The sequence below is a fragment of the Aspergillus undulatus genome, assembly GCF_047715775.1.
Source record: "Aspergillus undulatus strain CBS 261.88 unplaced genomic scaffold BDV17scaffold_20, whole genome shotgun sequence".
Lineage (NCBI taxonomy): Eukaryota > Fungi > Ascomycota > Eurotiomycetes > Eurotiales > Aspergillaceae > Aspergillus > Aspergillus undulatus.
In genome coordinates, this window is record NW_027396624.1 from 349371 (window position 1) to 375849 (window position 26479).

The following is a 26479-nucleotide window of genomic DNA, read 5'->3' on the forward strand; positions in this document are numbered from 1 at the left end:
ACACTTTGCTTCGGATGGCATTTCACTTTCTGTCTTTATTTAAAGTCATAAACTTAAGATATTGTATACAACTGGAAGCAGTAAACATGAAAAGCAATTTGCGCCAATGATGCAGGGCGCCGCAAACACCATACTCCGTGAATCAACCATATCATGAATGACATAAGTGAATAGCAATCATGAAGTCAAAAAACAAGGTAGGTCTAGTAGACTTGAGACAGTAACAATGCTCATCATGCAACAGACAAACACATTATACTGCGTACAATTATGGTGTGTATAATCATAGCTCATCACTCGAAAGTCATCGAGATTTCACCTTCATCAGGGTCGGCCCAGGCATTCTCTTCCAGCGCAATAGCACCGGCCGCGCCGGCCCCAAGCGCACCAGCTCCGATGGCACCAGCCCCAAGAATGCCGGGAGTCGTTATTGATGATCGAAGAGCGGGACGAGAGGGGTAGTTGTCGGTGGTGTACGTGGGAGCTTCAAAAGACGACAGCGAGCGCTGGGGCGGCTCATGATAAGACGTGTCAAACGTCATTTGGAAGTCGTCGTCTTTAGGAGAAAGGAGTGGAGGTGATTGTGTGTCTCGTGAAGGGGTGAGGCCAGGAGATGACGTTGGCGGTGGTTGAGGGGATTTTTGATCAGGCTCTTTGTCTTGCGCCTTCGAGTCTTTTGTCGAAGGCGAGGCTGTGACAGGAGAACCTAGAGGTGGGGAATTCAGGTCCAGCTTCATGGGTGGCAAGGTTGATTCGAGCTGCTTGACCTCCATCATTTCCGAGGCTAGTTCAGCCCTGATGGCATCGATGTCGAAGAGTACGCTGCCCGCCGCGTTGTTGCTGGTTGGACTCTGGGGCGACTCGGAATTATCGACTTCGTAGTTCTCCCATGCCTTCTTTTGGGCGAGTTTACCCCGTTTGAACAAACCAAATCGTTTCTTCTCTGGCTTGGTCTCTGCTTCTCGACGAGCTTCGTCAATTTCGCGGATCAGCTCCCTCTGTCGCTCGGCGTGGTTTTCAGGGTCAGGGTCTTCAATTTCTGCGAATTCTTCGCTCAACACTTCCCACCCGACGTGCTTCAAAAGACGAGGTATGGCGGCACGGTACTCCATGTGCCCATTGACAAGCTTGGTAACGTCAACATTCTCAAGACCTCGAATGCCTTCAACTGGAGCAAGACCGGCGACCCGCATGATACCACCGCTAGTCGCGCGGAACAAGTATCCTAGGATCCAGTCATTCGAAGAATATCCGTTCACGAATCGACCTGAAACCACTGAACGCGCCTTGAGATACTCGTCTTTGTTGGCGACCACGGGTGACCCGAAAAGGTAGACATTCTGCACAAGCCCGTAGGCACCCTTGTCTGCAAGTTCCTTGAGACAAGAGAAGATGACTCTTGAGCCAAGAGAGTACCCAAGCAGGGTTACTGGTCGCTTGCCTAGGTTGCGATCTACCAAGGAATCGGCCAGAATGAGCCCAGCCGCATTGGCACGTGCGAGTGAAACGTTCCAGGGATTATCGATAAGGTAGGAAAGCTTGGTGAGGACAAGAGGGAGTTGCAAGGACGCCATCAGAGCTGTGAGGATGGTGCTTCCAAGCACCTGCTGCAACCCTTGGGTTAAAGCCTGTTGCGTAGTTAGTACCTGGTTGCCTAGAATTTAACAGAAAATCGTACCTCTGTAGCTAAGATGTTGATGGTTTCACCCATACTCTTGAGCATCTCAGGCTCCCACAAGACCGAGTAAATATCTCCCATTATGGGATCGACCGTACTATATGGCAATCGGACATCATCCACATTACCTGTCATCCACCCTGACACTGTAACAATGAGGTTGAACTTTTTGTTGTTGTGCAAAGGACGGTACTCGAAGGTCTGAACTGCCCCGGTGCGCCTATGAGACGCCCTCAATCCTATCGTACTTCCAGTCAAGGTAGCTCCAGACGCGATAAGAGCGGTACCACCAGCTCCGCCTAAAAAGGCGCTGGTACCACCAACTCCAATGGTAGTGAACCCTGCAGCAAGGCCAGCACCGATGACTGGGGCTAGCAGACCAGCTGAAAGCCCAATAACTAGACCCCCACCAACAGTGGCCAGACCCATGATCATGTACTTGCGTTTCAGGGCCGACTTGCGGCGTTTCTCCATATGCTCAGACTCATCCCAGTTTTCCTTTTCTGCCTCTTCTTGCATTTCAAGGGCATCAATTACACGCTTCTCGAATTTGGAGATCTGTAACCACGATACTTCCATAGAAGCACCTACTTTTTCCAGCAATGTCCGCGATCGTGAATCATAGCTTGAATCGGATATCAAAACCAGGAACAAATCGCAAAGTACCGTCCATCGGATATCGATATCGATTTTTTCCGATGTTGGCAGCTGAGATGGTGTCTGTACCTCTGGGACGCCCTCCTCCTGATTGTATGGTGGTGGGGAGTTTGCCTCTGGGGATCTCGTGATCTCAGTCGATAGGCTTGACCGACTGTCATTTTTCCAATTGCTCGACGTTGTTGAGGACCGGGACTTCAACGGGGACACCTCGTCTTCAGCCAACGGGTTCCTGACGCGAGCGTTCTCCATAAGCGGTCGGACAAGATCTTCAGGCTGAACCCCATGTTCGGCAAGCTGTTCAATCATTACTTGTTCCGCCGTGTTGATATCCATGTGAGAGTACAATCTGGCCATCATGGCCTGACCCCAACCGCGCGATGAATCGATAGCTTTTTGCTTCCGTTTGCGAGTCGACTTTGTTGCCGGTGCTCTTTCCATTTCCGAAACCATCCTGAAGATGGTCAAACGCGTCACACCCACATAGGCGATCCTCTGGCTTTCAGTCAAGAGATCCTTTGTGGCTTGCAGCTGGCTTAGTGTATCGCGAAGCTCCTCTCCTTCCAGTCCAGCGGCGGCAGTTGCAGCTGATTCTCTGAAGAGGTAGCTGGTGTCTTCATCCATACTATTGATAGATTCTGCGTCGTCATCAAGCTGTACTCTGGTGTATCCTTTCCCAGCCCCTCCCAGACCTTGGTAGACTGCTTCGCTGTCTTCTTGTTTCGCACCGCGGGCAATCAATCGTCCGTAATCATCATAGAGGTCGAATTCGTCTATTGCAGTCATCTCTTTCCATTCTCCTTCGTCACTTTCATTTTGCTCGTAATCCTCTTTCTCTTTATGTTCATGAAGTCTTTGGTGTGACCATTCCGACATTGGTATATCCTTTTTCGCCGTAGTCTCGGGTTGTGAAGATGTAGGGTTTTTGGAGTCATCTTGAGCGGGCTTTTCTGTGTAGGGAGGAGGCGGTTGAATGTCGGCTCCGGATTCCGGTGGTGGGGGCTTGGATGTACGCTCCTCAGCAGTAGAGTCCGCTGCTTCGGGTGTAGGTATATCGCGATCACTTGTTCCAAGCTCTGAAGACGGTTGACCCCCCTCCTCTCGACGACTCCCCGACGGTGTCTTGCTCCCTGCAGGTCCATCTATGCCAGAATCATTGGCAATCTCAGATCTTGACGGTGCAGGACGGTTTTCCGGCCCAACGACATCCTCCTTAGCATCTTGGAATTGTTCATCATCAACTGTAGACTCGGTTTCTCGTCGGGATGGCCTAGGCCTTGATCGGATCGGTAATCCGAAGTCGTCAACATCCTGCGCAGGGGCGTCTTTTTGGTTCGTGGCCGGCTTGTCTACCGATGTACCCTGCTGCCGAGCACCATCATCGTTCGTATGACCATCGTTGGGTGTATCGACGTCCTTCGGCGAGGACTCGTGGGAGGGGTCTGAGGTAGGCTGATCGACAGGAAGGTCGCCGGAGGTTTCAGCGGTGGCAGCCGGGCCCGAGCTCATTCTTCATCGAAATGACCCGAGCTGCAGTCGTCAAATTGCTCTAATATATTATTTTGCTTTTCTCAATTGGTACCCCCGGCTGGATTTCGAGACAAAGATACGACCCATCCGCGCGGACGACCCCGAAGCCCCAAAGCTCGTTGTTCGGTAATTCAGTTTCGAGGTTGGGCAATATCAGATGTAGAGCACGACACTGAGACAGACTCCAGAGTTGAAAGGTGTTCGAGCTGGGGAGGTGGATCCGAAAAGGGGTCGCCGACGGTTTGAATATTTGACAACAATCAACGGCTGACAAGGGGCGGATGCTGTTGGGGAATGTCAGACGGATTTAGACTGCCGTGAGCATCCAAGATAAGTGACGTTGCTTACCTTCCAGCAGAGAATTATTGCTCTTGAAGAAGATCCCGCGATCGAAATTCGGGAGGAGTGGACTTGAAGGTCTGAAAGCGGCGATCCACTTTCAATGGAATGACACTTGAACCAAGCACTCGTGGGGTTCAACTCTGATGCTTATCGGAGATCACGTCAAATGCGGCATTTGAGTACCCAACCACACTTGATTCATTGATCAAGAGACTTTTCACTGATCTATGAAGTCTTTCTGAACTTGCCTCTGACGGAATACTTTGTTCTTCTCCAGAAGACAGGAAGTTGATTCCGGCATCCAACTTTAACTTTCATCCTGATCCTCCATCTTCCAATGAATCTCCATGACTTTTGACCAATTCCGGTCGATCGACGCTATCTGCAATTACTCCAACATTGAACAAACGGAGCTCCTTCTCTGACGCACGGCCAGGCTCAAGATACATACGGGAGTGGAGAGTGCACCTCAGGATACTAGCCAGTTGCTGGTCTATGTCTAGCTGCATACCACAGAATAACTTGTTCATCTCTGGTGGTCATTTGTCTGGAGCCTAGGCCGCGATATATATACATGAATCTCTCCTTTTGAGGACAGAGGCTAAAAGCAGTCATACATAGCCGGATGATGACTTCAAGCAACGCCAGACGGGTTTCCTCGTCTGATGTTATCGACACTATGCAACAAGTTCCGATTAGTCTCAGCTCTGATGCTCATGGCGAGCAACGTGGTAAGGGTTAATGGCCATACATGCTACTTGAAGCACCTCCCTCAACGTGCACCTTTTCTGTCCGTGCCTTGTCTCTGTCCTGCAGATCCGGCGCCTTATTCCTGTCGTAGCGTGCGCCCTCAGCTAATCGGGCCTCGGGATTAGAGCGTGATTCTGACTCTGCGATCTCTTCGTCTCTCATTTTGTTGTTGTCGATGATCGCCTCTGGTTGAGTAGTAATTAGCTTTGGTCAATAGCTCGCAGATCCAAGTACAGAAGACAACTTACTTGTAGAAGGCTCCTTCTTGGATAGCTCGGGTAGGTGAGGCATATTATGTACTCTGTATCTGATGTAGAATAGTAGTTTTTTGACATAACTCAAGGAGTGTAGGTTGGAAAAACCTCGCCCTTATATGCTGTTGCTTCTAAGTATGGGTTGATGAAATCGAACGTCATAGGTTCGCCACATGTTGGGAAGCACCTTCAGATAAGCAGTAAACTTTGTACTCTGCACCTAGGAGCGCAGTCCATAGATGAATGCTCCAAGGAAGCATGATTGTCCATATTTTGTCGCGTTTTTAGACGCAAGTAACCTTTGAACAACATTGACAGCAGGAACTCCTACGGTCATGATCTAAGAAAACAGCTCGCAATGACGGCTGGCCTTTCAGAAAGCCACTTTTGCTGACATAGAGAAGGGATAGTCTTGTTTGACTGCGATTAATATGTTTGCTGTCGCCATGGTAGTAGCATGAAACCTTAGAATGGCGGGGTTGATGTCAAAGATATAAATAGCAAAGAGAGCCTCAAAGAGTCGAGGATCAAGGTACCTGCGTGGCGAGGAGAGAACCAGACGGGGATAGTGGGAAGATTATGCGCGGTCAAAACATACATTAACTGCCTTGCAGTGCTTACCACTCTATCTACTTATGTACAACTGAAGTTATGGTTGCAATTGCTACTCACTATCTCTTTTGGTGGAGCTCGTCAGCTTGCGATCGGGGAAATGAAGCCGCGCGGATTCGCTGCCGGACTTTCCACATTTAAGCTTTTTTGTGCCGGATTTGCTCCAGAGAGGGAATAATGCTATAGAAGTTCAAAATCGACAACAATGCATAAAGAAATCGTCCTGAAGAAAGCACAATAGACTTATGAACCTGCGTGACAATTGCCAAGCCCCCACAGGGCTGGGGAGCTGGCCAGTCCTGGGGAGCTGGCCAGTCAGCGGGCACATAGACTGGCTACGGCAAGTGAGCACACGACAATCAATGGGAGTTGCGTGGAGCCGTGGGCTCTTCAGCAGGGCTGGTCGGCGATGATCGATGGCAGTGTCAGGCTTGCGGATCACATCCATCTCAGTCTCACTCATTTATATCATCAGCCCTCTGCTTATTCCTCTTTTCTCTATTTTTTACCCCTTAATTCTCCATCTTATTCTTACTGTCCACCCCGGTACTTGGCGTGTCGTGTTTCCACGTGTATCCTTATGAAATCGCAGTGATCCTCAAGAACAGGAGTCAAGGCCAGAATTTGCTGGTCCATCGCGATGCGGTCATTGACCTACCCCTTCCTCTTCGCCTTCTGTGGACTATTATCGGCTCAAGCGCAGGAAAATGTCACTGCCGAGTTTAACATTACCTCAGAATATAATGTGACGTTCGAGGATGTCAGGGACAAATTGCCTAAGGTTTACAGCGGACAGGGAGGGGAACCAGGGCCGAAGTATTTCAGTGAGTTTCCCCGGAACTTCGCGTCGAGTCGTTTTTTTTTTGTTCTCACCATACTGACGTGCTATCAGAGGAATCCTCGTAAGTCTTGCCTAGATCGGGTTGCTGCTTTCCAATTACTGACGGCCACCCGCCATCAGCTTCCATTATCACTATGACGGCCGGTGCGTACCCCCTAATCTCATTGCCCACGCTGAAACCCCTGACTCCATTGCAGCTTTGCAGAAAGCACCCTCCCCGAAGAAGAGACCCTTCCACACTTATCCGCGCTCATCCAAACGTACCTGTCGACGATGGCGGATCTCGGCGCCGAAACGTGGATAATGCATGGGTCGCTTCTGGCTTGGTGGTGGAATCAAAAGGTGATACAGCCCAAATGCGCTTGGATGCGGACAACCTGACTGATCCGACTAGATCTTCCCGTGGGACAACGATCTCGACGTACAGATCAACGAGCCGACGATCCATTTCCTTGCCGACTATTATAACATGACTGAGCATCACTTCGATCTTCCCCATGTTGAGGGCGGGCGGACATATCTTCTCGAGATAAACCCTTATTATGTCGTTCGGTCGAAGATGGACAAAGCGAATGTGATTGATGGAAGGTGGATTGATACTTCTTCCGGGTTATTTATCGACATCACAGCTGTACGAGCGGATGACACTCGCCGGGCAAGTGGTCATCCCGGCGCTCTGATGTGCAAGGACCGCCATAGTTTTGATGTAGTCCCATCGATGGATATCTCAGCATATCCAAAGGCTGACTTCTTTAGGAATCTGAAATATACCCCCTCAGAAACAGCTACTTCGAAGATGTTCCGGCAAAGATCCCGTACGCTTACACCAAACTTCTGCAAGACGAATACGGCGCCAAAGCCCTAACAAAAACCAATTACCAAGGGTGCGCTCACATACCTCTTTTTCGCCTTCACCTCGACTTGTCACTAACATTATCATTAGCCATACGTTCAATGAACAGACGAGTTTATGGGAGAAAATCAAGTAAGTTTGTGACACTTGCTGTTAACTTACATCTTAATACTGATTGTCATCCTCACAGAAACCATAAACTGCTGGCCCGACGTCGGGACGTCCCTAAGATCCCTGTCCGGACGACGCCGCTACACCGTTTATACACGCCATAGACAATGCCGTCTAGGCTCTGACGAATATATCATCAGCTAATTGAAATCTCAGCCATATAAAGAGGACTACTGCATATACCGGCGTTTGTTTGAAATCTTGGGTGTTATATTGGTGTTATTTCAGACTCATGGCGTCATGGCCGATTTGCAGGCCTCTGCATCAGCTTTACCGAGCAGCTTCCCTTTTTGTTGTTATTACATGATGGTCGCAAGGCTAGACGAATTCTTTGTCGATATTTGATACTATGTATTTAAGGTCATTTACGAATCTTCTTGTCGCCAAATTTCTCCGATGCTACTGCGGCTAGCATTATTATCATCGACACGTTGACTTTCACGGTTTTCTCGAAGGCATAAGGTAACGGAATGGCTGAAGCCAAGGATCGACTGCTGCGTACCAGAAATTCCGTAGTATTTCGTCTTTGTTTGCTTCTGTTGGCTTATGGCAGCCGTGCAGATTTGATCCTCATCGAGTCGTCGCCCGTCAGAGATGCCCAAACCTAGTCACAATGTGGACGATCAGCATTAGTATACGTCTATACCCTTGTAATTTGATCTCCCTATGCCGGACTCTTCATCGCATCTGGAAGTCCCGAGTCGCCGCGTGGCACTGATTGTAGATTGAACTGCTTTGGAGTGAGAGAGAGCATGACAGGGGTGGCCTCGTCGCAGGGCAGTTCACGAGCTTGGAGCTGAGAGGCCCCAGAGGTGATGTGCCGCTGTTATACTACCTACTATCCACAAGTACAAAGAATCGTTGATGGGACATTGGAGTCGTATCTATACAGTGTGTAGATAGGAAGCCTGACAGGTGCCGTGATGCTGCTTCCAGGCGGGTACCATCAACACAGAACAGCCAATGGCAATGAACCCCACTCGTGTCCAGCTGCCCCGGGACGATCTACCCACACCTGGGCCCGGGCAGTCTTCCACCTTCCAGCCTTTGTTCCAGTTTCCAGACATATTCCAAATTCGATGACGCCGCCTAGGCCTTCAAGCTACCAGGGGTACACCGTACTTAACCGTGGTTGTGAATAATGCAGGCGTAGTTGACATCGTCCACTTGGCCACCAGCGTCAGGTCCCCTCGTCGGGTCGCTTCTCTTTTCTGCTGGCCCCCACCTCTACTTAACCCGGCAGCCCTTACATTGACGATGTGGCACAGCGTGGAAGCTGCTTCATACTTTGGCTCATCGTCATGTCGTTCTCGCCGCCGGTTCAGCCTGCAGTCAGCTCTGTAACCCACCAACCTACCTCCTCGTCCTTCTCTGTCGGCGATGGAAATGACAACCCTCCACCTCCGCCCCCGGTTGCTCGAAAACATGCCTACCAAGAGTCGTCGCTAGCTCTGCGCAGCTGCATCACTTGTCGACGAAGAAAGGTCCGCTGCGACAAAAGAACCCCATGCTCGAACTGCGCCAAGGCCAATATCGAATGCATATTTCCCCCGCCAGGTCGCGCTCCGCGCAAGATGAAGCGGCCGCCTACTGAAAATGCAGAATTACTGTCGCGGCTGCGACAGCTGGAGAGCATGGTTGAAGCAGCAATTACAAACAATGGCCAGGTCGCGACGTCGCCGCCTCAACAGCATGGTGGTCGTTCGAGCGGTGATGCACCTGCTCGATCCCAGCTCCAACCTTCGCAAGATGAGGCTCCAGTTCGCTGTCAAATGGCGGCTGCGGCCCGCCAGAGTCAAGTGCCTTCATTGGAGCATGAGTTTGGAAGACTCGTCATTGACGATAATCGGAGCCGGTATGTGAGTAATCGGTTCTGGGCAAGTCTCGGAGATCAGGTTGGTCATTCTAAGCCCAATGCGTTCTCACAACGATGCTGACTGTATTAGATCGAAGAATTGCAGGACATTCTTGACCCATCCTCCTCGGATGATGACGATCACCATTCATCCCCCGAATCGTCCTCGGGTTATAACACCGTACATGCCGGGTCGCTTTTTGGTTTCTACTCACAAGCGTACTCCCTTCGGGATTTCCACCCGCCTTCGAACAAGGTTCAGGTGCTATGGAGCGTTTATGCGGAGAATGTGAAGCCATTGTTGCCCGTAATATATGGCCCTACCGCTCAACAGCTGTTCGCAAAAGCTGCCCAGCCTTTCAGTTCCTTGGATAGGAACACGGAGGCTTTGGTGCTTGCGATGTACTTCGCCGCTATTGTTAGCATGTCGCCTGAACAGTGTATAACTCAGCTCGGGGAAGGTCGTGATACCATGATTGGCCGTTATCGGTTTGCTGTAGAGCAAGCATTGTCCAAAGCTAATCTTTTGAACACGCAAAGTCTGACGTTGATGCAGGCTGCAGTGATCTTTTTGAATGCTGTTCGTCGAGACGACGATACTAAATACGTCTGGTCCATGTCTGCACTCATACTTCGCCTAGCGCAAGGGCTCGGCTTGCATAGGGATGGCAACAACTTTAACCTGAAGCCCTTTGACGCCGAGATGCGTCGAAGACTATGGTGGCATATCGTCCTCCTTGATCTTCGGTCATCCGAGGATCACGGGACGGATGTCCAAATCCATGACCGGATGTTTGATACTAGGCTTCCCTTGAATGTCAATGATTCCGACATTTCTCCCCACATGACAGAGCGACCCACGCCGAGGGAAGAGTTCACCGATATGACCTTCTTTCTCATACGGTGTGATATCTGCTACGCTCTTCGGCGAGTGGCATATACATGCCCGAATACTAGTGGCGCCGTTGGAGGGCCAACCCCAGATAACTGCTCCAATGTAGTACAAACTGTGAACAAGCACATCGAAGAGCAATACCTGAAATATTGCGATATGTCGGATCCGATACAGTGGATCAGTGCCACGGTTGCACGGCTAGTTCTCACAAAGATGTGGCTTGTGATACACCATCCAGTAACGCGGGCTGACCTTGAGGTGCAAATAAGTCAAGAGTCGAGAGAGAGCTTGTTTATCACGTCCATCGAGGTTACCGAGTTTGCGCGCTTGATCAAAGAAGACGAGAGCACGAAGAAGTGGAGCTGGATGTTCGATGCTCATATGCAATGGCACGCAATCGCGATGGTGCTGTCTGAACTCTGCGTGCGTCCATTAAGTCCTTTGACTGACCGTGCATGGTTTGCGGTTACAACTGTTTACGATGACTGGCTACGGACGGCAAAACAGCGAAAAGGAATGTTATGGAGGCCGCTCGCAAAGCTCATGGAACGAGCGGGCGCCTTGAGAAAGAGGCAAGTAGCAGAGCTTGTAGCTCAAGTTGAGCACCAGCATACTGTCGCTCAAGGCAGGACAACATCCATTCCTACAGATTCTGATCGGCCGGTCGTAGGATCGCCATTCTCGTCGCATTTCCCCGAACATTCAAGACTGGCAGCTGCCGCGCCTCCGATGGATTGGGAACCCTCCAAAGGCCCGTTAGACTTCGATATCAGTCAGGGTCCGATGGGCGTCCTCAACTCATTCTTCCCTGAAGGTAACTTTTTCGCAATTCCTCAGGACCTTGCTTCAACCGCACCACAAGCACCCCTGAACATTCAGTCGCAGGCCCCTCCGAGCTTGAACGTCCCAATGTCTATTTCCACTACGCAACCAAAAGATATCTCACCAGATGCCTCTAATCCGGGTGCCAACTACCAGGAGTGGGACCAGGTGCTGCGGGACTTTCAGATGGACATGCAAGAGGTTCACGGCGATCCGGTGGGTGACATGACAGGGTGGATTGCTTGAAAGTGCTTGAGTGAACTGGTCAAGCTTATGTTCTCGGTTATTTTACGGCTTCTATATAGGTCCTATTGTGTGATTGCCGTGGAGGCTCGGACTGAGATTCCCTTATACCCACATACACCATCACAGATCACGAGCATGCTCTAGGGTTACATGCTGCATAGCTCAGTATGGCTTGATACTTATAACACCAGAAAATCACTTCTCCACTTTTTAAGCTGTAGCCGCGCCTGCATGATTTCTAGCCTATGTGAATTTCTTTGACGTCGGCAGCGAGCACCATAAGTCACGGCTGTTAGAAACGGCTTCCATGCTTAAACTACTTTCCCGGAGGTTACATAAATGTTGAAGCTAATTCATATTACAAACTATATCTTAAGTATCCTTGAAAACCAGCCCTGGTACCTGAATACTACCAGGTAGGCATGAGTTGTTCTATACACCAGCAGCGAATCACGTGCATCCGCTTATCGCTATAGACTGGACAGCTTGCCATAGCTCCGTCGGACCCATCTCTCCAACTCAATCAAACACTCCCCTCCCGACCTCCGATACAGTCAATTGACCCAATCCTACCGTTATATACTACAAGAACCCCCGCGAGAGCAAAAAAAACACCCACAATGCCCACAAAACGCGCCTCCGCCCCCTCCGCACCTACACCCTCCTCCGCATCCGCCTCAACAGCACCAACACCAAACATCACGGTCCTCTCCTCAGGCCCCAAGACGCTCTCCGCGAACTCCTCCGTCTCCGATATCGCCGTTCATGTTTGGCACCAGTACCTGTCCACCACGCCGCAGCGCACAATGCTCCTAGACGCCTTTATGGCGTTCCTTGTACTTGTTGGTGGTGTGCAGTTTGCTTATTGTGTGCTTGCGGGGAATTATGTATGTTCTATCTTTGATACTCATTCTTGTTTGATTCCGATATCAGTTTTGTTCTGGTGAGGATAATGCTGACTGGATCGTCTGATTATGTGAAGCCCTTCAACGCCTTCCTAAGTGGCTTCTCTGCTGCCGTCGGGCAGTTCGTGCTTACTGCTAGTTTGCGCATGCAGACGAGTTCTTCAGGGTCAGAGGTTGGGGGTAAGAGTTTGAAGGGGCCGAAGGTTGTTGTTTTGCGTGGGGAGGGAAGCGGGGGTGTTTCGCATGAGAGGTATGTTTCTTTTCTTATCGTCTTCTGGCATTGACATTGAGTTGTTTAAACTACCTTCGCTTCTGATGGCTTTGTTGTTTCCTTGGATGACACAGTGTGCTAATGGTTCGTGATGTACAGGGCGTTCGCGGATTACATTTTCGGCAGTCTGATCCTGCATTTCTTCTGTATTAACTTTATTAACTGAGGATGGACTTAGATGAGATGGTGGAGGATAGGTGCCTGGCATCTTTGTATTCGCTATAGGATCGTTGGGACGGGGTGCTGAGGGTTGAACGGGCTGTCTAAGCTGGAGCATTCCCTACGGACTTCTCCGGCTTGACGACCTCTGAACGATCTTATTTATATGCCTGCAGTTGCGGCGATTAGATACTCATATCTCGTATCACAGCGTATTCGTTAAATTTGTCGGGTATAGGAAAAGAGCATTTAATTTGGCTTTACAATCACAAACCGTCAACCATAGAGAGACGCCAGGGACAAGCACAACGACTGAATGGGGTATATTATCTAGATCTATATTTCATTTTCCAACTTTTCATGACCTGACATGAAAAGACAGTACGCAGTCAACGGGTCTTTCACCACCAATGTAGATACGTACGTACCTACGCAGCTCCAGGGCTTAAAACGCGCGCCCCCCTTTCCGCTTAACCTGCGGCTTCTTCACCACACTCCCTCCCCCACCAGTATCAGCACTACCAACCCCATTACTATTCCTCACCGGCGTCGAAGACCCCGAACTCGAAGCCGAAACCCCAACCCCAACGCGCCTCCCAAAAACAACCGGCCTCCTCACAACACTCCCCTTGACAGCTTGAGGCGTCTGTTTCCCACCAACCTCAACCTCGACCTTATTCTTCCGTCTCGAGAGCTCCGTCATCTCAATCTCACGCTGTTTCTCGGCAGCCGCGCGTTCGCGGTCCGCGGCGATCTGGGACTCGATTTCCATCCTCTTGTTGAATTCGAGCTCCGTTACGCGCCGGTCGCGGTGCGAGTAGCCTTTTTCTTTTACGCTGTAGAAGACGCCGCCTAATTCTGCGAGCCACTGGATCGGGATTCTTGTTAGTTTAGTTTATTTCGGTTGGGGAGGTGGTTGGGGAGGGGATTTGGGGGGGTTGAGGTGGTGTGACTTACATGTGGATCGACGGCAGTCACGGTGGACATGTACTCCTTGCTCGTGAGGATGAGTTCATGGTAGACGACGTACTCCGGGACGTAACCGAGGCCGTAAAGGGCGCTAGTCGGGTGGAGAGCCATGCTAACGCTGGTGCGGAGGTTAATGAACTCGCCGATGCCCTTGACGCGGGCAGCCTGATGGTAAAACCCCGAGCAGATGCACTTGCGGATTTCATCCCAGTCTGTTCCGCAAGAGACGAGGGGCATTTTCTGCACGACCATGATGTCGTGGAGCTGTTCGCGGACTTCCTTAGCGCGGCGCAGGGTCTTCGCGTGCAGGAAGTGCTTCGTGCACCAGTGGTCTGAGTAGCCGTTAGATTTCCACTGCGAGTAGACATGCAGGAGGGTGAGGTGGTCGGATTCCGGTACGAAGAACTTCTCGCGCGCGGCGTCGGATTCCTCCTGGCGTTCTTTGGGGCGGTAGAAGACGTTGGGCACGGAGAGCATGCTGACGATGGTGAGCATTTCTTCGCTGCAGTTGTATTGCTCTGAGGCTGTGATGAGGAGTTTTGCGAGGGGGGGGTCCATCGGGAAGGGGGTCATTTGGCGGCCTAGAGGGGTGAGGTCGCCTAGGTTGTCGAGGGCGCCGAGGGACCAGAGTTCGAAGAGGGAGGTTGAGATTGTTTCTTGGGGTGGGGGGTCCATGAAGTCGAAGTCTAGGAGGTCTTTTACTCCGAGGGACTTGAGGAGAAGGACGGTGTTGGATAAGCTGGTCCGCTGGATTTCGGGGATTGTTTGTAGGTATAGTTCGTTTTTGTAGGCAACCTCTGTATACAGGCGGTATGCTTTGCCAGGGCCCGTCCGACCTGCCCTTCCAGAGCGCTGGTTGGCGTTTGCCTGTGAAATTGGCGTGATCTGTAGAGTGTCCATACCCATCTTGGGGTTGTACACTTTCAGCTTCGAGTAGCCTGCATCCACCACGAACATGATACCATCGACCGTCAGACTGGTTTCGGCAATGTTCGTCGCTACAATCACTTTCCGTACCCCCGGAGCGGCTCGTTCAAAAATCTTCGCTTGCTGCTCCGCTGGCATCTGACTGTAAATAGGTAAAATGCTCAACTTTGGCGGATCGTTCAGCAGTTTCAACCTTTCATCAACTAGTTCGCACGTTGCTTCAATGTCTTCCTGGCCGGTCATGAAAACGAGTATATCCCCAGGACCCTGTGAAACATGGATAGCCAAGACCTGCTTGACCGCGCTGTCGACATAGTCTTCACAGGGCGTGCGAGAGAAATGGACATCGACGGGAAATGTCCTTCCAGGGATGATGAATTCTGGGGTGCCACCAAAGAACCTCGAAAACCGCTCAGCGTTCATGGTTGCTGATGTGACGATCAACTTCAGATCTCTTCGCCGGGCCAGAACCTTCTTCAAGAGACCCATCAGAACATCCGTGTTTAACGCGCGCTCGTGTGCCTCGTCCATGATAATACACGAGTACTTGTCGAGGTCGGACTGGACCAGTGATTCTCGAAGGAGAACACCATCAGTCATGTACTTGATGGCCGTGTTAGGACCGGTGCAGTCCTCAAACCGGATGGCATATCCAACAAGATCTCCCAAATCAGTTTCCATCTCTTCGCTCACACGCTTGGCGACACTCATGGCAGCCACTCGACGAGGTTGCGTGCATCCAATCATCCCATGCTTTGCGTACCCATCCTCATACAGAAACTGAGTCAGCTGTGTCGTCTTCCCCGATCCCGTCTCCCCAACAACCACAATAACCTGATTATCCCGTATGACTCGTAGAAGATCTTCTCGAACAGCGAACGCAGGTAGGTATTCTCGTTGTTCGCGAAGCGTCTTGCTCTTACTAAACGAGCTCTGACCACCCTCATCCTGCTTCTTCATATGCTGTGCAAACTTATTCCCACCGCCCTTGTAAACCTCCTCCACGGGCATCGCAACCGCAGTATCCCCCTCATCCTCCTTCACACCCATCAGGTTCCCCAGCGCAGTACCCGCAACAGTAGTAGCTTCCTGCGCCTGCTTCTGCCGCTCGCGCTGTTGTCGCCGGTCCCGCACAACTTTGCTCCCCTTCCGGCTGAAGACAGCCATATCACTCTGCGGGTCTCGGACAGCCGAAATAGGCTCGAGCTGCTTGGTGAAGATCGTGCGGCCATCGAGGAACGGTGGGCGGAGGTCATGGACGAGCATATGGACACGAGTGCCCTCTTCATCCTCGGGCGCGAAGTCGCCGTCAAAGTCGCGTCGCTGGGCGACTCCGGATGTCAGCATCCGGTTTGTCTCCCAGTTGTCGATGTCTTTGCGCTTTGCATCGCGAAGTGGTGGCGGGAGGTTCGAGCTTTTGAACCGCTTTGCCGGGGGTTCGTTGGAGGCCATGGCGAAGGGATCTATCGAGATAGAAATGTATACTATAGTATGTCTTTAAAGGTGAAAGAGTTCGTTTTCACAGAAGGATCGCCCTTCTGGGAGTTGATAAAGTCATTGATGGAATCGAGGCCGCGGACTTAATATGCGGAGTCAAACAGCGCAAACACCGCCATATCTTGAGATCACGTGCTTTATGCGCAAGCGGCTACACAGCTTCTTTTTCATGGTTCATGACTTCTTGATTGTTAATTCCAACGAGGCCCTGATTTACTTCTTTCAATCCTGTTATAGAGAGGTTTGCATATCGTTGTTGTAGTTGGGAGAGCCATTCGCTGTGCTCAGTCTGGCCTGGCCAAAAAGCGACCGATAACAGTTCGCCCCGCATAACGCTCCAGCTTTGCACTCAAGCCGCGCAAACCATACCAGACACAGGCAAAATGGCCAGTCAACAACAGATCGATCCAAAGAAGCAGCAAGGTGCATCCTGGACACGTTCCTTGCTTTTCTTCTCGAAACGAAGCTAATGCCGCGCAGAGCTTCAGACGCAATACACAACCTTCAAGAACACACTACAGCAGCTCGCCCAGAAGATCGGGGATATCGAGCAGGAGGCCGAGGAGCACAAGTGAGCATTGATCCGGCTGGAGACTTCTTGGAAACATCATATCTAGGGAATCATTGCTGATGCGATTGGTTGCCATTGCCCGCAGACTCGTGATCGATACGCTGGAACCGCTCCCTCAAGATCGGACGTGTTTTCGGATGGTAAATGGAGTCTTGGTTGAGCGGACAGTCAGCGATGTTCTGCCATCGTTGAAGACAAACTCGGATGGTTTGAAGCAGGTGCTGGAGGAATTGCTGAAGCAGTACAAGACTAAACAGTCGGAGCTGGATGTTTGGAAGGTTTGTGAACTGGCTTCTGCCGGATATACTAATGAAGGGGCATGCTGACATTTGGCGCGACAGAAAAAGAATAAGATTCAGGTTGTGCAGCCATAAGAGACGTCTTTCGAATGAAAAAGCCCCTTATTCGCGCCATATCGCTCTATCTCAGCTGAATGTACTATATACCCCGATTGCGACTACATGGAGACGAAAAGGCGTACTAGGAATCTGGTTATAGTGTATTGTATGTATGGGGCACATGAGTATCTGCACTTGTTCATCCAGGGATCTCAAAGTTCCATGATTGTTCTTCAAAGTGAAATCATGGTGGGAAGGTCGTAGAGGGCTAGACCATCCAATGCACCCATGCCCAAAGGTCAAGGCTAAGCATAATTGACATATTCCGTCATAATAGCAGTCGACCGCCTGAAGCGATGCGTTCTTGCATTAGTTCTTCGAGAACAAAGTTTTTATCTATCATCTCATCCAGTATTACCTCATGAGTCCCATCCGAGTTAGTAGGTGCGTCATCCTGGCCAACCGTGTTAAGGCGCCTATGCATAAATTAGGCTGACATTGTAGGCTGACTCAACTGAGTTGGCGATTTGAACAAGACTGATCACGCGATCTGTGAGTGTTTGTCAAGAGTCTGTTTATCTTGGCTGCAGCTGGCCTTGTGCGGCTGGAATCTTGACATTGGGTCCAGGTCTCTTAGATGCTCCGTACGTGCGGTACACATTGCAGTCCAGAAGAAGCAATTGAAGTGCCGTCTTTGGTGGCTTCACATGAGCCCCAGATCTCTGACAGTCAAGATGAGGCAAGTTCGATCTCTTGACACCTCATGATCAGCAAGGCGTATTTCTCAAGAGGCAAACAGTAAGTGCGCTGAGATATCTCGCAGTAACGGCAACATCGGGCAGTGAAATTCCAGGCTGTCGACCTTCAGGAATTCCTTCCAGAGGCTGCCAGCTTCGCTTTTTGTTGTTTAGATATTTCCACTGGGGTTGCTGCTGGATGTCCGAATCAACCTTGATCCTTGTAAGCAGAAACAAGGTGTGGGAAGGCTGAAGGCTGTTTGGGATCCACCAGTTCGTCCGAGCCATAGCGGACGGAGATTTTCAGGCCACAGGCGATACTGACAGGGCATCTGCTGCGCCATAAGGCGATCCCTGGAGGCCAAGGATGTGAGCTGTCAAGACTTGAACCATCTGCAGCCTTTGTTTGAGAGTGGATGAAACAGGTGCGGTCAAACTCAACCTGTTGACGGCAGGCAAAAATTCCATATTAAAGATCCAAAAAAGCAATGACACTCTACCGCAAGCAGGGAGTTGATGATGTCAAGTTGTAGAGGATCGAGTTCACTTCCACAAATCACGTGAATTACGATACAGTACAATACCAATCCACTCTCCCACCTCAGTTCCCTCCGGATTCAGCGGCAGAATATCCCCACTAGCCGTATTGAAATGTCCCGCGGCTGTCAGAGGTGTGCCTCGCTGCCTTCCGATGCTCACCAGCAGTCAATTACTCTCTCCCCTGCAGCTCTCCTTTCTCTCTTCCATTCTCATTTCTCCCCCTCTCCGAGACCCATTCCAATTCATCCAATTACCGAATCACTTGTCATCGGTCTTCTCCTCTTGCTTAGAGAGCAGCCATCTCGAGACTCCCGCGGAGTTTACGGCGTTGTTTCGCGTGTACCTGGGAACTCCATCAGCCAGTGATCGTGCTCCTCAGCCAGGCACTTCTGGTTCGCCAATTGCCTTTTGCGCGCATCGCGGCCGTCTCCAGTAAGGTAATTTACCTGCCCTATCTCCTCCAGCAGGCCAATTATTTACTCCCTCTGCCAGATCTATTCCACAGGCATTCGAATCCTAAAGAATAGCCCAACCTCACGGTCTCCCACCTGCGCAACGTGCCACTGCAAACAATTGGCCCGCTAGTTACTTGCCGTGTCGCATCGTCCGCGTTACTCCCGATCTCCCGTCTTGGAGCGCTTCGCTGACGTTACCCTTCTCTTCTGTAAGTTAAGTCCCCCAGACGCGCCCCAAAGGCGTTTCGGTGTTGCCAGAACCCTAGCGCGATATCCCCGTCCCTGGGCATCAAGCCATCCTTTCTCGCCCAATAAACAATAAGAAGAATAGTGAAATAAAAATAAAGGGTCCTAAAGGGTAACCTAACGCATCTTCATATGCTCTCCGGCGAATGAGAGTGTCTCCGCATCCCATTTACACCGCTAGGACAGAGTTGTCATGGACGCGTTGCCAATCCCCCACACGCCCTGACCACTGCTTTTTGTCCCTGTTCAGGCTGTTGTGAAGCATCTCGCTGCCCAGCGGAATACACGCGTTTATCCCCTTGGTCTATGACCCTTGGAACTTGAAAATCCATCGCGTGGTGTGCACTTCTGACGTGGATGCCAACAGAGCTTAACCAGTGACATTCTTTCCTAAAGCGGCATCGCCTACACTTCCTCCAACAGCTAAAATCATGTCGTCGACCTCGCCCTCCAAGGAACCTGAAGTTGAACAGGAACCTCAATCAGGTGAAGAGCAAGAGCAAATGGACAAGGAACAAGATCCCCAAGCACAGGGTCAAGGAGAGTTCGAGGTGAAGGAGCAAGATAGGTGGTTACCAATCGCAAATGGTTAGTTGCGTCCCCTTGCAGCTCTTCTGTTCGTCTGATTTGCGCGTACCTTGCATTTATCCGCTGGTCTATTACTTGCCCTATCGTGCGAGCAATTCCCCATCGTTGCAGGTGTCCATGCTCTCAAATCCATGTACCCAACTCACTTGGATGTTATCGATATCTCCGATACTGTGCGCTAGAGCTGATGTCTTGCCTTGTCCTGCTTTGCGTCGGTTGGAAAATCACCATTATGAAATGCTGATACCTGCTATACAGTTGCGCGTATCATGAAGCTAGCATTGCCGGAGAATGCAAAGATCGCAAAGGAAGCCAAAGAGTGCATGCAAGAGTGTGTGAGCGAATTTATCTCGTTCATCACCAGCGAAGGTGGGTTTATAGTCTTTCACAAATGAATACCTGACAAATACTCATTTCGAAAAAGCTTCCGAAAAGTGTCAACAGGAAAAGCGCAAAACCGTTAACGGAGAGGATATCCTGTTTGCTATGACCTCGCTTGGCTTCGAAAACTATGCGGAGGCCCTCAAAATCTATTTGTCGAAATACCGAGAGGTAAGACTTGTGCAACGTCTTCGGACGACTCTCTGAAGACCTGTGTGCTAGGGTATAAGCCGCTAACTATTCTCAGACTCAATCTGCCAGAGGAGAGCATCAGAACCGACCACCAAGTAGCGGATATGCCGGAGGCGGTCCTGTTGGCGGGGCTGGCGCCGGTCCTTCGGTTGGCCGCCCAGGTGCAGCCGCTGGGGGAGCATTCCCTGATGCCGCTGATAGCACGGGTGGCATTCTAAACCAAGGCCTGGATCCTTCTGAGCAGGACACTTCAACTTATGGATATCCGTCCATGGTTGGCCCGGGCCACAACGGAGCGGGGGGTGAATCCTATTAATCTATGCTAACAGAAGAATCATGCAGGGCCCATATTGTCCACACTTGAATCAGGCTGTCAGAACTCTGTAAGGCGCTCAACTACTTAAGCAGCTATCAGACTGAGGCGGAGGTTCTTGTGCGACAAGAGTGCCCTGCACGAAACGGTTTTTGACCTGCAGCATTGAGTAGCATCACGATTATGCTTTGAGCAGTTTGGTATTGTATTATGGGGTCTTATACACCGGAGTTTCTTAACCGAGGCAGAACACGACAGACACTGTCGGGATTTCAGCGCTTTTACTTTTTCTTGCTTGTACTGGCCCTTGTCTCTTTACCATCAGTTTTCCGCGCTAGGATTTATCCCCCATCTCTAAGATGTACGCTGGCTTACAGCAGAAAGTTCGTCACTGTTTCGTTCATCTTCACGTTTGGACCAATATGCGGGAGGCCGCTTGATGGAATTTTTATGATAGAATACGAGATAGCAATTATATGTTAGGGCTACGATGAGTCTCTCTATGTTCGTTTACACATAGTAGGTTGAGAGCAAATTGAGGAAAAGTGTAAATTTATGAATGGAGTCCTCAGTCATGTCCACGTAAACACTGCCCATTATCAATAACAGGTGGCACAAGACCAACACCGAAAGACGCCGAGACAAACCCAGAGCCAAAGAAAGGTCCCAGCACGAAATCATTAAAGGTCAAAATATACTTCGAAATATGTATAATTGAATGAACCACCCTACCCCAATCTCCTCAACGCACGCAGTAGAGACTACCCATGCATCCACCCCCCATCATGCAAAAGATCCGACATTGGCGTCTCCTGCCAATAAATCTGCCGCCACTCATCCTCTAACTCCGTGATCCCCTCCATCGCCGAAGGAAGGACCGGGCCTTCCAGATCAGAGAAGGAAAAGAGCTGGCGCCAGTCTAGCTCGCGGGGGTTCTCGACCGTGTCCATGGGTGTTAAATTATTGATGTTAGAGGGGATCCAGGTGTCGAATGGTTGGGTTGTTGTTGTTGTGGCAGTAGTAGCGTTTGTGTGGTGAGAATGAGGGCTGAGGGTTGTTTGGTTTTGGTTTTGCGGCTGGGTGGTGGAGTCGGGGGTTGGGACGTCATAGGAGATCTGGCCGTTTGGAGGGATGGTGGGGTTTGGGGGTGCGGATGGGTCGGTGTTATCGTTGTTGTTGAGGTTTGTCGTGTGGGTGATGTTGGACGTCTTTTGAGGTGAGGTGGAAATAGTAGTGCCGTTGTTTGTGGTGTGGTTGCTGAAACGCCGGGCTCTGTCGCTGGTTGTACTGTGGAGGTCTTCTTGAAGTCGTCTGGATTCCTCAAAGAGCCGTAGAATGGTGCTAGCATGGGACCAGAACTGGGCCAGCTCGCGGAGGGAATATGAAGCCGAATCAAAGCGACGAAGGGCATTGATTGCGAGGACTGGGTTGGAAAACCGGAGCTCGACCCGTACTTGAATCATTGCTGTGAAGAGCGTGTGGACACCAGAGTACCAGAGGAACTTGAGTCGATCGTGCAAACGGAGTTCCTCAAAGATCGAGGCAATCACACCTGCAGCTGCACTACAGATTTCGGCATCGTGCGGGCCATAATCGTCTGAGTATGCCGAAGCCCTTGGATGAGGTCGATGGAGGAGAATCAGAAAGTTGTTGTAGGTGAGATGGAGCATGGCGGACCAGGGATCCATATCCGATGCCCGTAGCCGTAGGCTATCAGGAAGTCTGAGTGACCAATTTGCCAATGATTCATCAGCTTCTGGAAGAGCAGCTTTGCGACGTTCAGGGCTAGTTCTAAGCCCAAAACGCTCCCGGACAATGTACGATATCATTGTACACAGTTCCGAGAAGTGTATAACAAAGTCAGACTGTACATTAGGACCGCAGCCTTCGAAATCCGAATGCGTTAATGGAGAGACATCGGAATCCTCAAGGTTTCTGAACCGGAGTTGAGTTAGCACATTGACAACTGGTAGCAAGGTGAAACTCTATCTGCTTACATTGCTTGCGGTCGACCATACGACAAAGACACCATCACATCGAACTGCACGAGGATATACCAGAGTCTCCTCCACATTCGGCGATCCCGAGGCACGAATCTGCTGCACACCGGATTGCGATGCATCCCCAACCCAGTGGCAATCCTAGCAGCTATTCCGATCCAGTAATGTGCATTGGCGGACACATCGTCATCAGCTACGTCCGAATGCCAGGTCAAGAGAAGTGCGGCTTGAACCAAGATATCTCGGTTTCGTTCCAGTCTGTTGTCGAACAGGCACTTCGCACGACGGAAGAAGATATCCTTGAGCGCATCGCGTTCGGCCTTGGGGCGAGTAACGTGAGCACCGACAAGTAAAATGGTCTGCAGGAGAAGGATTGGTGGAGCATCAGCCGGATCTCGGTTGCGATACTGAGTCATGAACAGGTCCTCTTCAACAATGGGATAGCCCGGATTTACATGGACGAAATACGCCTGCACAAGCTCATCAGCAAGAGCAGGTTCAGGTAGCGTAAGGGCATCCATCAGTAGCTGATCGTGGCCCGTTCGTAGCTGCCGCCGAGGAATCTCATTCCCGGCAAAATGGTATACATCATCGCCTGTGTCCCGTTGCTGGCGAATCAGAAACGACATGTTTGAAAGTTCGTGTCCGACATAGATCGCTCGTACACCTCTTTGAATCTCCCGACTATCTGAAGCCTCTTCATCAATCAGGTTCACCAATCTTTTCTCACTGTCCGCACGCGACTCCCCTTCGGGCTGATCAGAGACCGCAGGGCGGTTGTATGTCGGGGAACCTGAGTTTGGCGGAACATTTTGATATCTAGCGGCATTACTAGCGATGTTGACGACGCCTTTGGTATCATAGGTAGAACCAGGGCTTCGGACACTTGGGGCGCGACTCGGAATGCTAGCAGTTGCGATACCCGGCTGAACAGCGCGGAAAGCGGTCGTGAACGCACTGGGTGAATCTATTGCGGGAGACGAAGGAGATATCGACTTGGGAGCTTGCTCATTTTTAGGGGGCCGACAGCGGATAGGAACCGGGTCTAGTATCGAGCGCACCTCCAGGCGTTTCTTCTTCTCATGGATGCGGCAGTCGGACTGCCCCGCGGAGCGACAATTAGAGCATGGTATCCCTACCAGACGAGCGTCGCAACGTACTTTGCGGCGATGACAGTGAACGCAGGCTGCTGAGCCTGAAAAGCGCATGAGTTAGGAGCGAACCGGATTGGGTTTGCTAAGTATTCACCTGACTTGCGCTTAGTTACACCATTACCGGAGGGTGTGTGAGCGGTAGGCTGCGCGACAGAGGACATTGCCGAGCATTGACGAAGGGATCAGGTCCGCAAACTCGCGGCTTCATTATTTGTGAACACGGCAGCTGTTCTGAGGAGCGGTGCCACTATGCAAGATTCATGACATGATCTCGAATGAGATTGTGCTGGAATTGGAGGGAAAAGAAGGTGGAAGAGCGAGCGGGAAAGTGAGCGGGCGATAAGAGTAAGGCGGGGGCCCCGGGCCTGTCACGTGTGATACGCAGAGCGGATTCCAGGCCCGGATTTGGACTGGGCAGTCTATAGTTAACATAGACGGTATTATAAATCAGTCACAAAAGTACTTATTATGACTCACATTATTCGCTGGCCTCGTTCTCAGTGGTAAGGGCGGCTGTTGTTAGAATCATCATGGCTGGCAGTGGCTCCGGATCAGGCAATCCCCATGATATCTCGACTTGATAAGTGCTTTGAGATTATGGGGTACATTCGAGTCTATATATTGAAAAATTGAATCGGATAACTTCTACAACCGTGCCTGGAACGCCACCTTAAGCCGATCCATGTATGATAACAAAGTGCTGTCTAGTCCTCTCTTTCTTATCCAGAAGGACATGGCACCGACAAACACGGCGACAGCCACGGAGCCCATGGTTCGCCTGTGACGCCACAGAAAGCCGACAATCTGTTCCTTTCGTTCTTCGCTGCGGAGACGCTTCGTTTGCTTATCGAAAAGCTCAACCGCTGCATTCGTAGACTGCGTGCTGAAAACATCTCGGCTCGTTTTCAGGACACTGCACCAAGGAATCTTCCTCCAGACCCCGGAAGGCAGAGATTTGGGAGGGCGGTGATGGAAGAGCTGAATCGCTCGAGAGATGAGGCCTTCTAGGTCAAGTGGCTGGGGCAGCTTTGAGAGAGTGAAGTGTAGCATTTCCGGTTCGTCCTCCGGGATTTCGAGTAGTTCTTTCCGGCGGGAGAGCACAATGGCCACAAAGAGATATATTGAGACAACAGGCTCCCAAGCGAGCAAGAAGTCGAAGAGCCGCGCGATATCGCTATATTCTTGGATATCGTGCGCATACAAAGTGAGGGTTGCTGAAAGTGCAAAGAATGGCCGGATACCTGAAAGGCGTCGATATAGCGCCTCATCGGCTGTTTGGATGATTGCTGGAATGAGCTGTAGATGCTTCACTGCCGGTGATAGTGAAGGCAGCATGTAGTCCCTGATGCGAAGCAGGGATAGGCGGGCAACCGCTTGGGCAGATTGATGTTCGCCTAGAACTAATAGTAAGACTTGCACAATATCGTGATAGCCCTGAAAATAGCATAGCATGGGATAGTTCCGCAGAACTTTTCTGATGACGCGTGACAATTCATCCTTTTTAGACGATAACTCGTCGTCAAGGCCTAGAGTCAACATCTTCAGCAGTGAAAGGCATAGATTATAGTGAGAGACAAACACTTAGGGTAGTACACAAATGCACGATGTACATCTAGTTGGACTTGCTCTTCATCACGATGCGGCGATAGGTCGCCCTCAGGCGAAAGCGAACTCTGCGTGCTCTTTTCGCATTGAAGCAATATGGGCCCTGAAAACGGTTATTCCTGGGCAACTAGGGGCTCCATGGGCAACGTACAGGCTAATCGTCTGAGCTCATCGCGAAGAAAGCCGCCTTCTGATGTGGCGTGCGAGACCAAGGCGTCCAAGTCGCGCAAATCGCATGCCTTTCGAATGGCCTCGGCCTTTTTGTTTAGACGAACCAGCTCCTCGTCAGAGATATGGGTAGGGCTATGGTCTCTAGCACCTGTATCCTTCTCAGATGTCACATCGGCTTCAGAGAGGGTGCTTTCTGGCCGTAGGTTCTCGGACGGATGGGCCATTTCCTAGCGTCTACCTAGACAAAATGGGTCAATTCAATGCCTAGACCAAATAATAATTCACATAGGCGATTGAGATCCGAGAGCCGAATGATAAGTCAACTCCTTTGCTGGCGGACTGCGATAGAACTGTTTTGTTTGTCGCATAGAGGGAGGGTTCTAGTGGCCCCTATGCGGCTGTCATCTGCGAGTCTGTTTCACACCTGCCCATCAATAACCGAAGAACGATGAGAGGTCGGATAGAACAAATAAGCGAACTAGAAACCCGTTGAAGTGTGATATGGGAAAGACAACCTAGAAAGCAGGTGGATGGACGTCGTAAAGAGACTGAGACGACTTTTGCCTGAGGCCACAAGAAACCCGGCTTTTGATTGGCCGACATTGCTCTTTCCGGCTGCTGAGTAATCATCAATATTGACGGGCATCAATGAGCTTCATCCATGTCCTACAGCCCACCATACCCCCTCAAGGGACCTCGAAGCGTCTTACATCAATTCGTTCCTCCAAACTTCTCGCAAAGCCGACATATGCTGTATCTATAACGATTACTGAAGCACAGGGTCATTGTGTTATTGATAGCAACCGCCTCAGCCAACAGTGGGGTGTCAAATATTCGTTGCCTACAGTCTAAGGCCGCTGGCAGTCATGCTTAGTTGGTTTTGCCAGCCTCTGATTGAGATTTACACTTCTCGCCAGGCCTAGCTGTGGCATTTTGGTTAGGGATTCTCATAAT

At 50.7% G+C, this 26479-nt stretch overlaps 9 protein-coding genes across 9 annotated transcripts; 5 read left to right on the forward strand and 4 right to left on the reverse strand.

Annotated features, from left to right (window-relative positions):
- Positions 1–201: 201 nt before the first annotated feature.
- Positions 202–4374, reverse strand: BDV17DRAFT_75504 (uncharacterized protein). The gene is made up of 3 exons (XM_073765087.1): positions 4214–4374; positions 1679–4149; positions 202–1628 (listed from the first exon to the last, which is right to left on the reverse strand). The coding sequence occupies exons 2-3, from the start codon at positions 3842–3844 to the stop codon at positions 294–296; spliced, it is 3501 nt and encodes a 1166-aa protein (XP_073616299.1). The 5' UTR covers positions 3845–4149; positions 4214–4374; the 3' UTR covers positions 202–293.
- A 467-nt stretch (positions 4375–4841) lies between these two features.
- Positions 4842–5448, reverse strand: BDV17DRAFT_75524 (uncharacterized protein). The gene is made up of 3 exons (XM_073765088.1): positions 5399–5448; positions 5206–5333; positions 4842–5142 (listed from the first exon to the last, which is right to left on the reverse strand). Exons 2-3 carry the CDS (start codon positions 5246–5248, stop codon positions 4946–4948), a joined length of 240 nt encoding a protein of 79 aa, XP_073616300.1. The 5' UTR covers positions 5249–5333; positions 5399–5448; the 3' UTR covers positions 4842–4945.
- Positions 5449–6214: 766 nt separating this feature from the next.
- BDV17DRAFT_75544 (putative mannosylphosphorylation protein (Mnn4)) lies at positions 6215–8116 on the forward strand. Its single transcript, XM_073765089.1, has 8 exons — positions 6215–6647; positions 6716–6725; positions 6785–6808; positions 6862–7006; positions 7059–7370; positions 7421–7548; positions 7608–7649; positions 7708–8116. The coding sequence occupies exons 1-8, from the start codon at positions 6464–6466 to the stop codon at positions 7790–7792; spliced, it is 930 nt and encodes a 309-aa protein (XP_073616301.1). The 5' UTR covers positions 6215–6463; the 3' UTR covers positions 7793–8116.
- A 646-nt stretch (positions 8117–8762) lies between these two features.
- On the forward strand, positions 8763–11989 carry BDV17DRAFT_75611 (putative C6 transcription factor). The gene is made up of 2 exons (XM_073765090.1): positions 8763–9583; positions 9635–11989. The coding sequence occupies exons 1-2, from the start codon at positions 8990–8992 to the stop codon at positions 11504–11506; spliced, it is 2466 nt and encodes an 821-aa protein (XP_073616302.1). The 5' UTR covers positions 8763–8989; the 3' UTR covers positions 11507–11989.
- A 7-nt stretch (positions 11990–11996) lies between these two features.
- BDV17DRAFT_75629 (putative oligosaccharyl transferase subunit Dad1) lies at positions 11997–13030 on the forward strand. Its single transcript, XM_073765091.1, has 3 exons — positions 11997–12393; positions 12489–12661; positions 12782–13030. Exons 1-3 carry the CDS (start codon positions 12127–12129, stop codon positions 12846–12848), a joined length of 507 nt encoding a protein of 168 aa, XP_073616303.1. The 5' UTR covers positions 11997–12126; the 3' UTR covers positions 12849–13030.
- Positions 13031–16617: 3587 nt separating this feature from the next.
- BDV17DRAFT_290781 (putative prefoldin subunit 2) lies at positions 16618–17179 on the forward strand (the record flags this gene model as incomplete). Its single annotated transcript, XM_073761984.1, has 4 exons — positions 16618–16657; positions 16715–16805; positions 16891–17083; positions 17147–17179. 4 exons carry the CDS (start codon positions 16618–16620, stop codon positions 17177–17179), a joined length of 357 nt encoding a protein of 118 aa, XP_073616304.1.
- A 2144-nt stretch (positions 17180–19323) lies between these two features.
- On the forward strand, positions 19324–20702 carry BDV17DRAFT_75690 (nuclear transcription factor Y subunit beta). The gene is made up of 4 exons (XM_073765092.1): positions 19324–19709; positions 19968–20078; positions 20134–20261; positions 20338–20702. The coding sequence occupies exons 1-4, from the start codon at positions 19553–19555 to the stop codon at positions 20596–20598; spliced, it is 657 nt and encodes a 218-aa protein (XP_073616305.1). The 5' UTR covers positions 19324–19552; the 3' UTR covers positions 20599–20702.
- A 428-nt stretch (positions 20703–21130) lies between these two features.
- BDV17DRAFT_261902 (transcription factor domain-containing protein) lies at positions 21131–24298 on the reverse strand. Its single transcript, XM_073757708.1, has 4 exons — positions 24227–24298; positions 23844–24159; positions 22593–23790; positions 21131–22530 (listed from the first exon to the last, which is right to left on the reverse strand). The coding sequence occupies exons 2-4, from the start codon at positions 23908–23910 to the stop codon at positions 21357–21359; spliced, it is 2439 nt and encodes an 812-aa protein (XP_073616306.1). The 5' UTR covers positions 23911–24159; positions 24227–24298; the 3' UTR covers positions 21131–21356.
- Positions 24299–24301: 3 nt separating this feature from the next.
- Positions 24302–26020, reverse strand: BDV17DRAFT_261904 (TBC domain-containing protein). The gene is made up of 3 exons (XM_073757709.1): positions 25506–26020; positions 25329–25457; positions 24302–25275 (listed from the first exon to the last, which is right to left on the reverse strand). Exons 1-3 carry the CDS (start codon positions 25747–25749, stop codon positions 24395–24397), a joined length of 1254 nt encoding a protein of 417 aa, XP_073616307.1. The 5' UTR covers positions 25750–26020; the 3' UTR covers positions 24302–24394.
- Positions 26021–26479: the final 459 nt, after the last annotated feature.

Bases quoted from the DNA above. Each gene is read 5' to 3' on its own strand.
- BDV17DRAFT_75690 (XM_073765092.1), top strand. From the start codon at position 19,553: ATGTCGTCGACCTCGCCCTCCAAGGAACCTGAAGTTGAACAGGAACCT. The intron at 20,079-20,133 runs GTGGGTTTATAG...ATTTCGAAAAAG, and splicing joins CTCGTTCATCACCAGCGAAG to CTTCCGAAAAGTGTCAACAG. The intron at 20,262-20,337 runs GTAAGACTTGTG...AACTATTCTCAG, and splicing joins ATTTGTCGAAATACCGAGAG to ACTCAATCTGCCAGAGGAGA.
- BDV17DRAFT_75629 (XM_073765091.1), top strand. From the start codon at position 12,127: ATGCCCACAAAACGCGCCTCCGCCCCCTCCGCACCTACACCCTCCTCC. The intron at 12,394-12,488 runs GTATGTTCTATC...GATTATGTGAAG, and splicing joins GTGTGCTTGCGGGGAATTAT to CCCTTCAACGCCTTCCTAAG. The intron at 12,662-12,781 runs GTATGTTTCTTT...CGTGATGTACAG, and splicing joins GGGGGTGTTTCGCATGAGAG to GGCGTTCGCGGATTACATTT.
- BDV17DRAFT_75524 (XM_073765088.1), bottom strand. From the start codon at position 5,248: ATGCCTCACCTACCCGAGCTATCCAAGAAGGAGCCTTCTACAA. The intron at 5,143-5,205 runs GTAAGTTGTCTT...CTACTCAACCAG, and splicing joins CAAGAAGGAGCCTTCTACAA to AGGCGATCATCGACAACAAC.
- BDV17DRAFT_75504 (XM_073765087.1), bottom strand. From the start codon at position 3,844: ATGAGCTCGGGCCCGGCTGCCACCGCTGAAACCTCCGGCGACCTTCCT. The intron at 1,629-1,678 runs GTACGATTTTCT...ACTACGCAACAG, and splicing joins TCAACATCTTAGCTACAGAG to GCTTTAACCCAAGGGTTGCA.
- BDV17DRAFT_261904 (XM_073757709.1), bottom strand. From the start codon at position 25,749: ATGGCCCATCCGTCCGAGAACCTACGGCCAGAAAGCACCCTCTCTGAA. The intron at 25,458-25,505 runs GTACGTTGCCCA...AACCGTTTTCAG, and splicing joins TGAGCTCAGACGATTAGCCT to GGCCCATATTGCTTCAATGC. The intron at 25,276-25,328 runs GTTTGTCTCTCA...TGTTGACTCTAG, and splicing joins ATTTGTGTACTACCCTAAGT to GCCTTGACGACGAGTTATCG.
- BDV17DRAFT_75544 (XM_073765089.1), top strand. From the start codon at position 6,464: ATGCGGTCATTGACCTACCCCTTCCTCTTCGCCTTCTGTGGACTATTA. The intron at 6,809-6,861 runs GTGCGTACCCCC...ACTCCATTGCAG, and splicing joins CATTATCACTATGACGGCCG to CTTTGCAGAAAGCACCCTCC. The intron at 7,549-7,607 runs GTGCGCTCACAT...CATTATCATTAG, and splicing joins ACAAAAACCAATTACCAAGG to CCATACGTTCAATGAACAGA.
- BDV17DRAFT_75611 (XM_073765090.1), top strand. From the start codon at position 8,990: ATGTCGTTCTCGCCGCCGGTTCAGCCTGCAGTCAGCTCTGTAACCCAC. The intron at 9,584-9,634 runs GTTGGTCATTCT...TGACTGTATTAG, and splicing joins GGGCAAGTCTCGGAGATCAG to ATCGAAGAATTGCAGGACAT.
- BDV17DRAFT_261902 (XM_073757708.1), bottom strand. From the start codon at position 23,910: ATGTCCTCTGTCGCGCAGCCTACCGCTCACACACCCTCCGGTAATGGT. The intron at 23,791-23,843 runs GTGAATACTTAG...TGCGCTTTTCAG, and splicing joins TGTAACTAAGCGCAAGTCAG to GCTCAGCAGCCTGCGTTCAC. The intron at 22,531-22,592 runs GTAAGCAGATAG...ACTCCGGTTCAG, and splicing joins TATGGTCGACCGCAAGCAAT to AAACCTTGAGGATTCCGATG.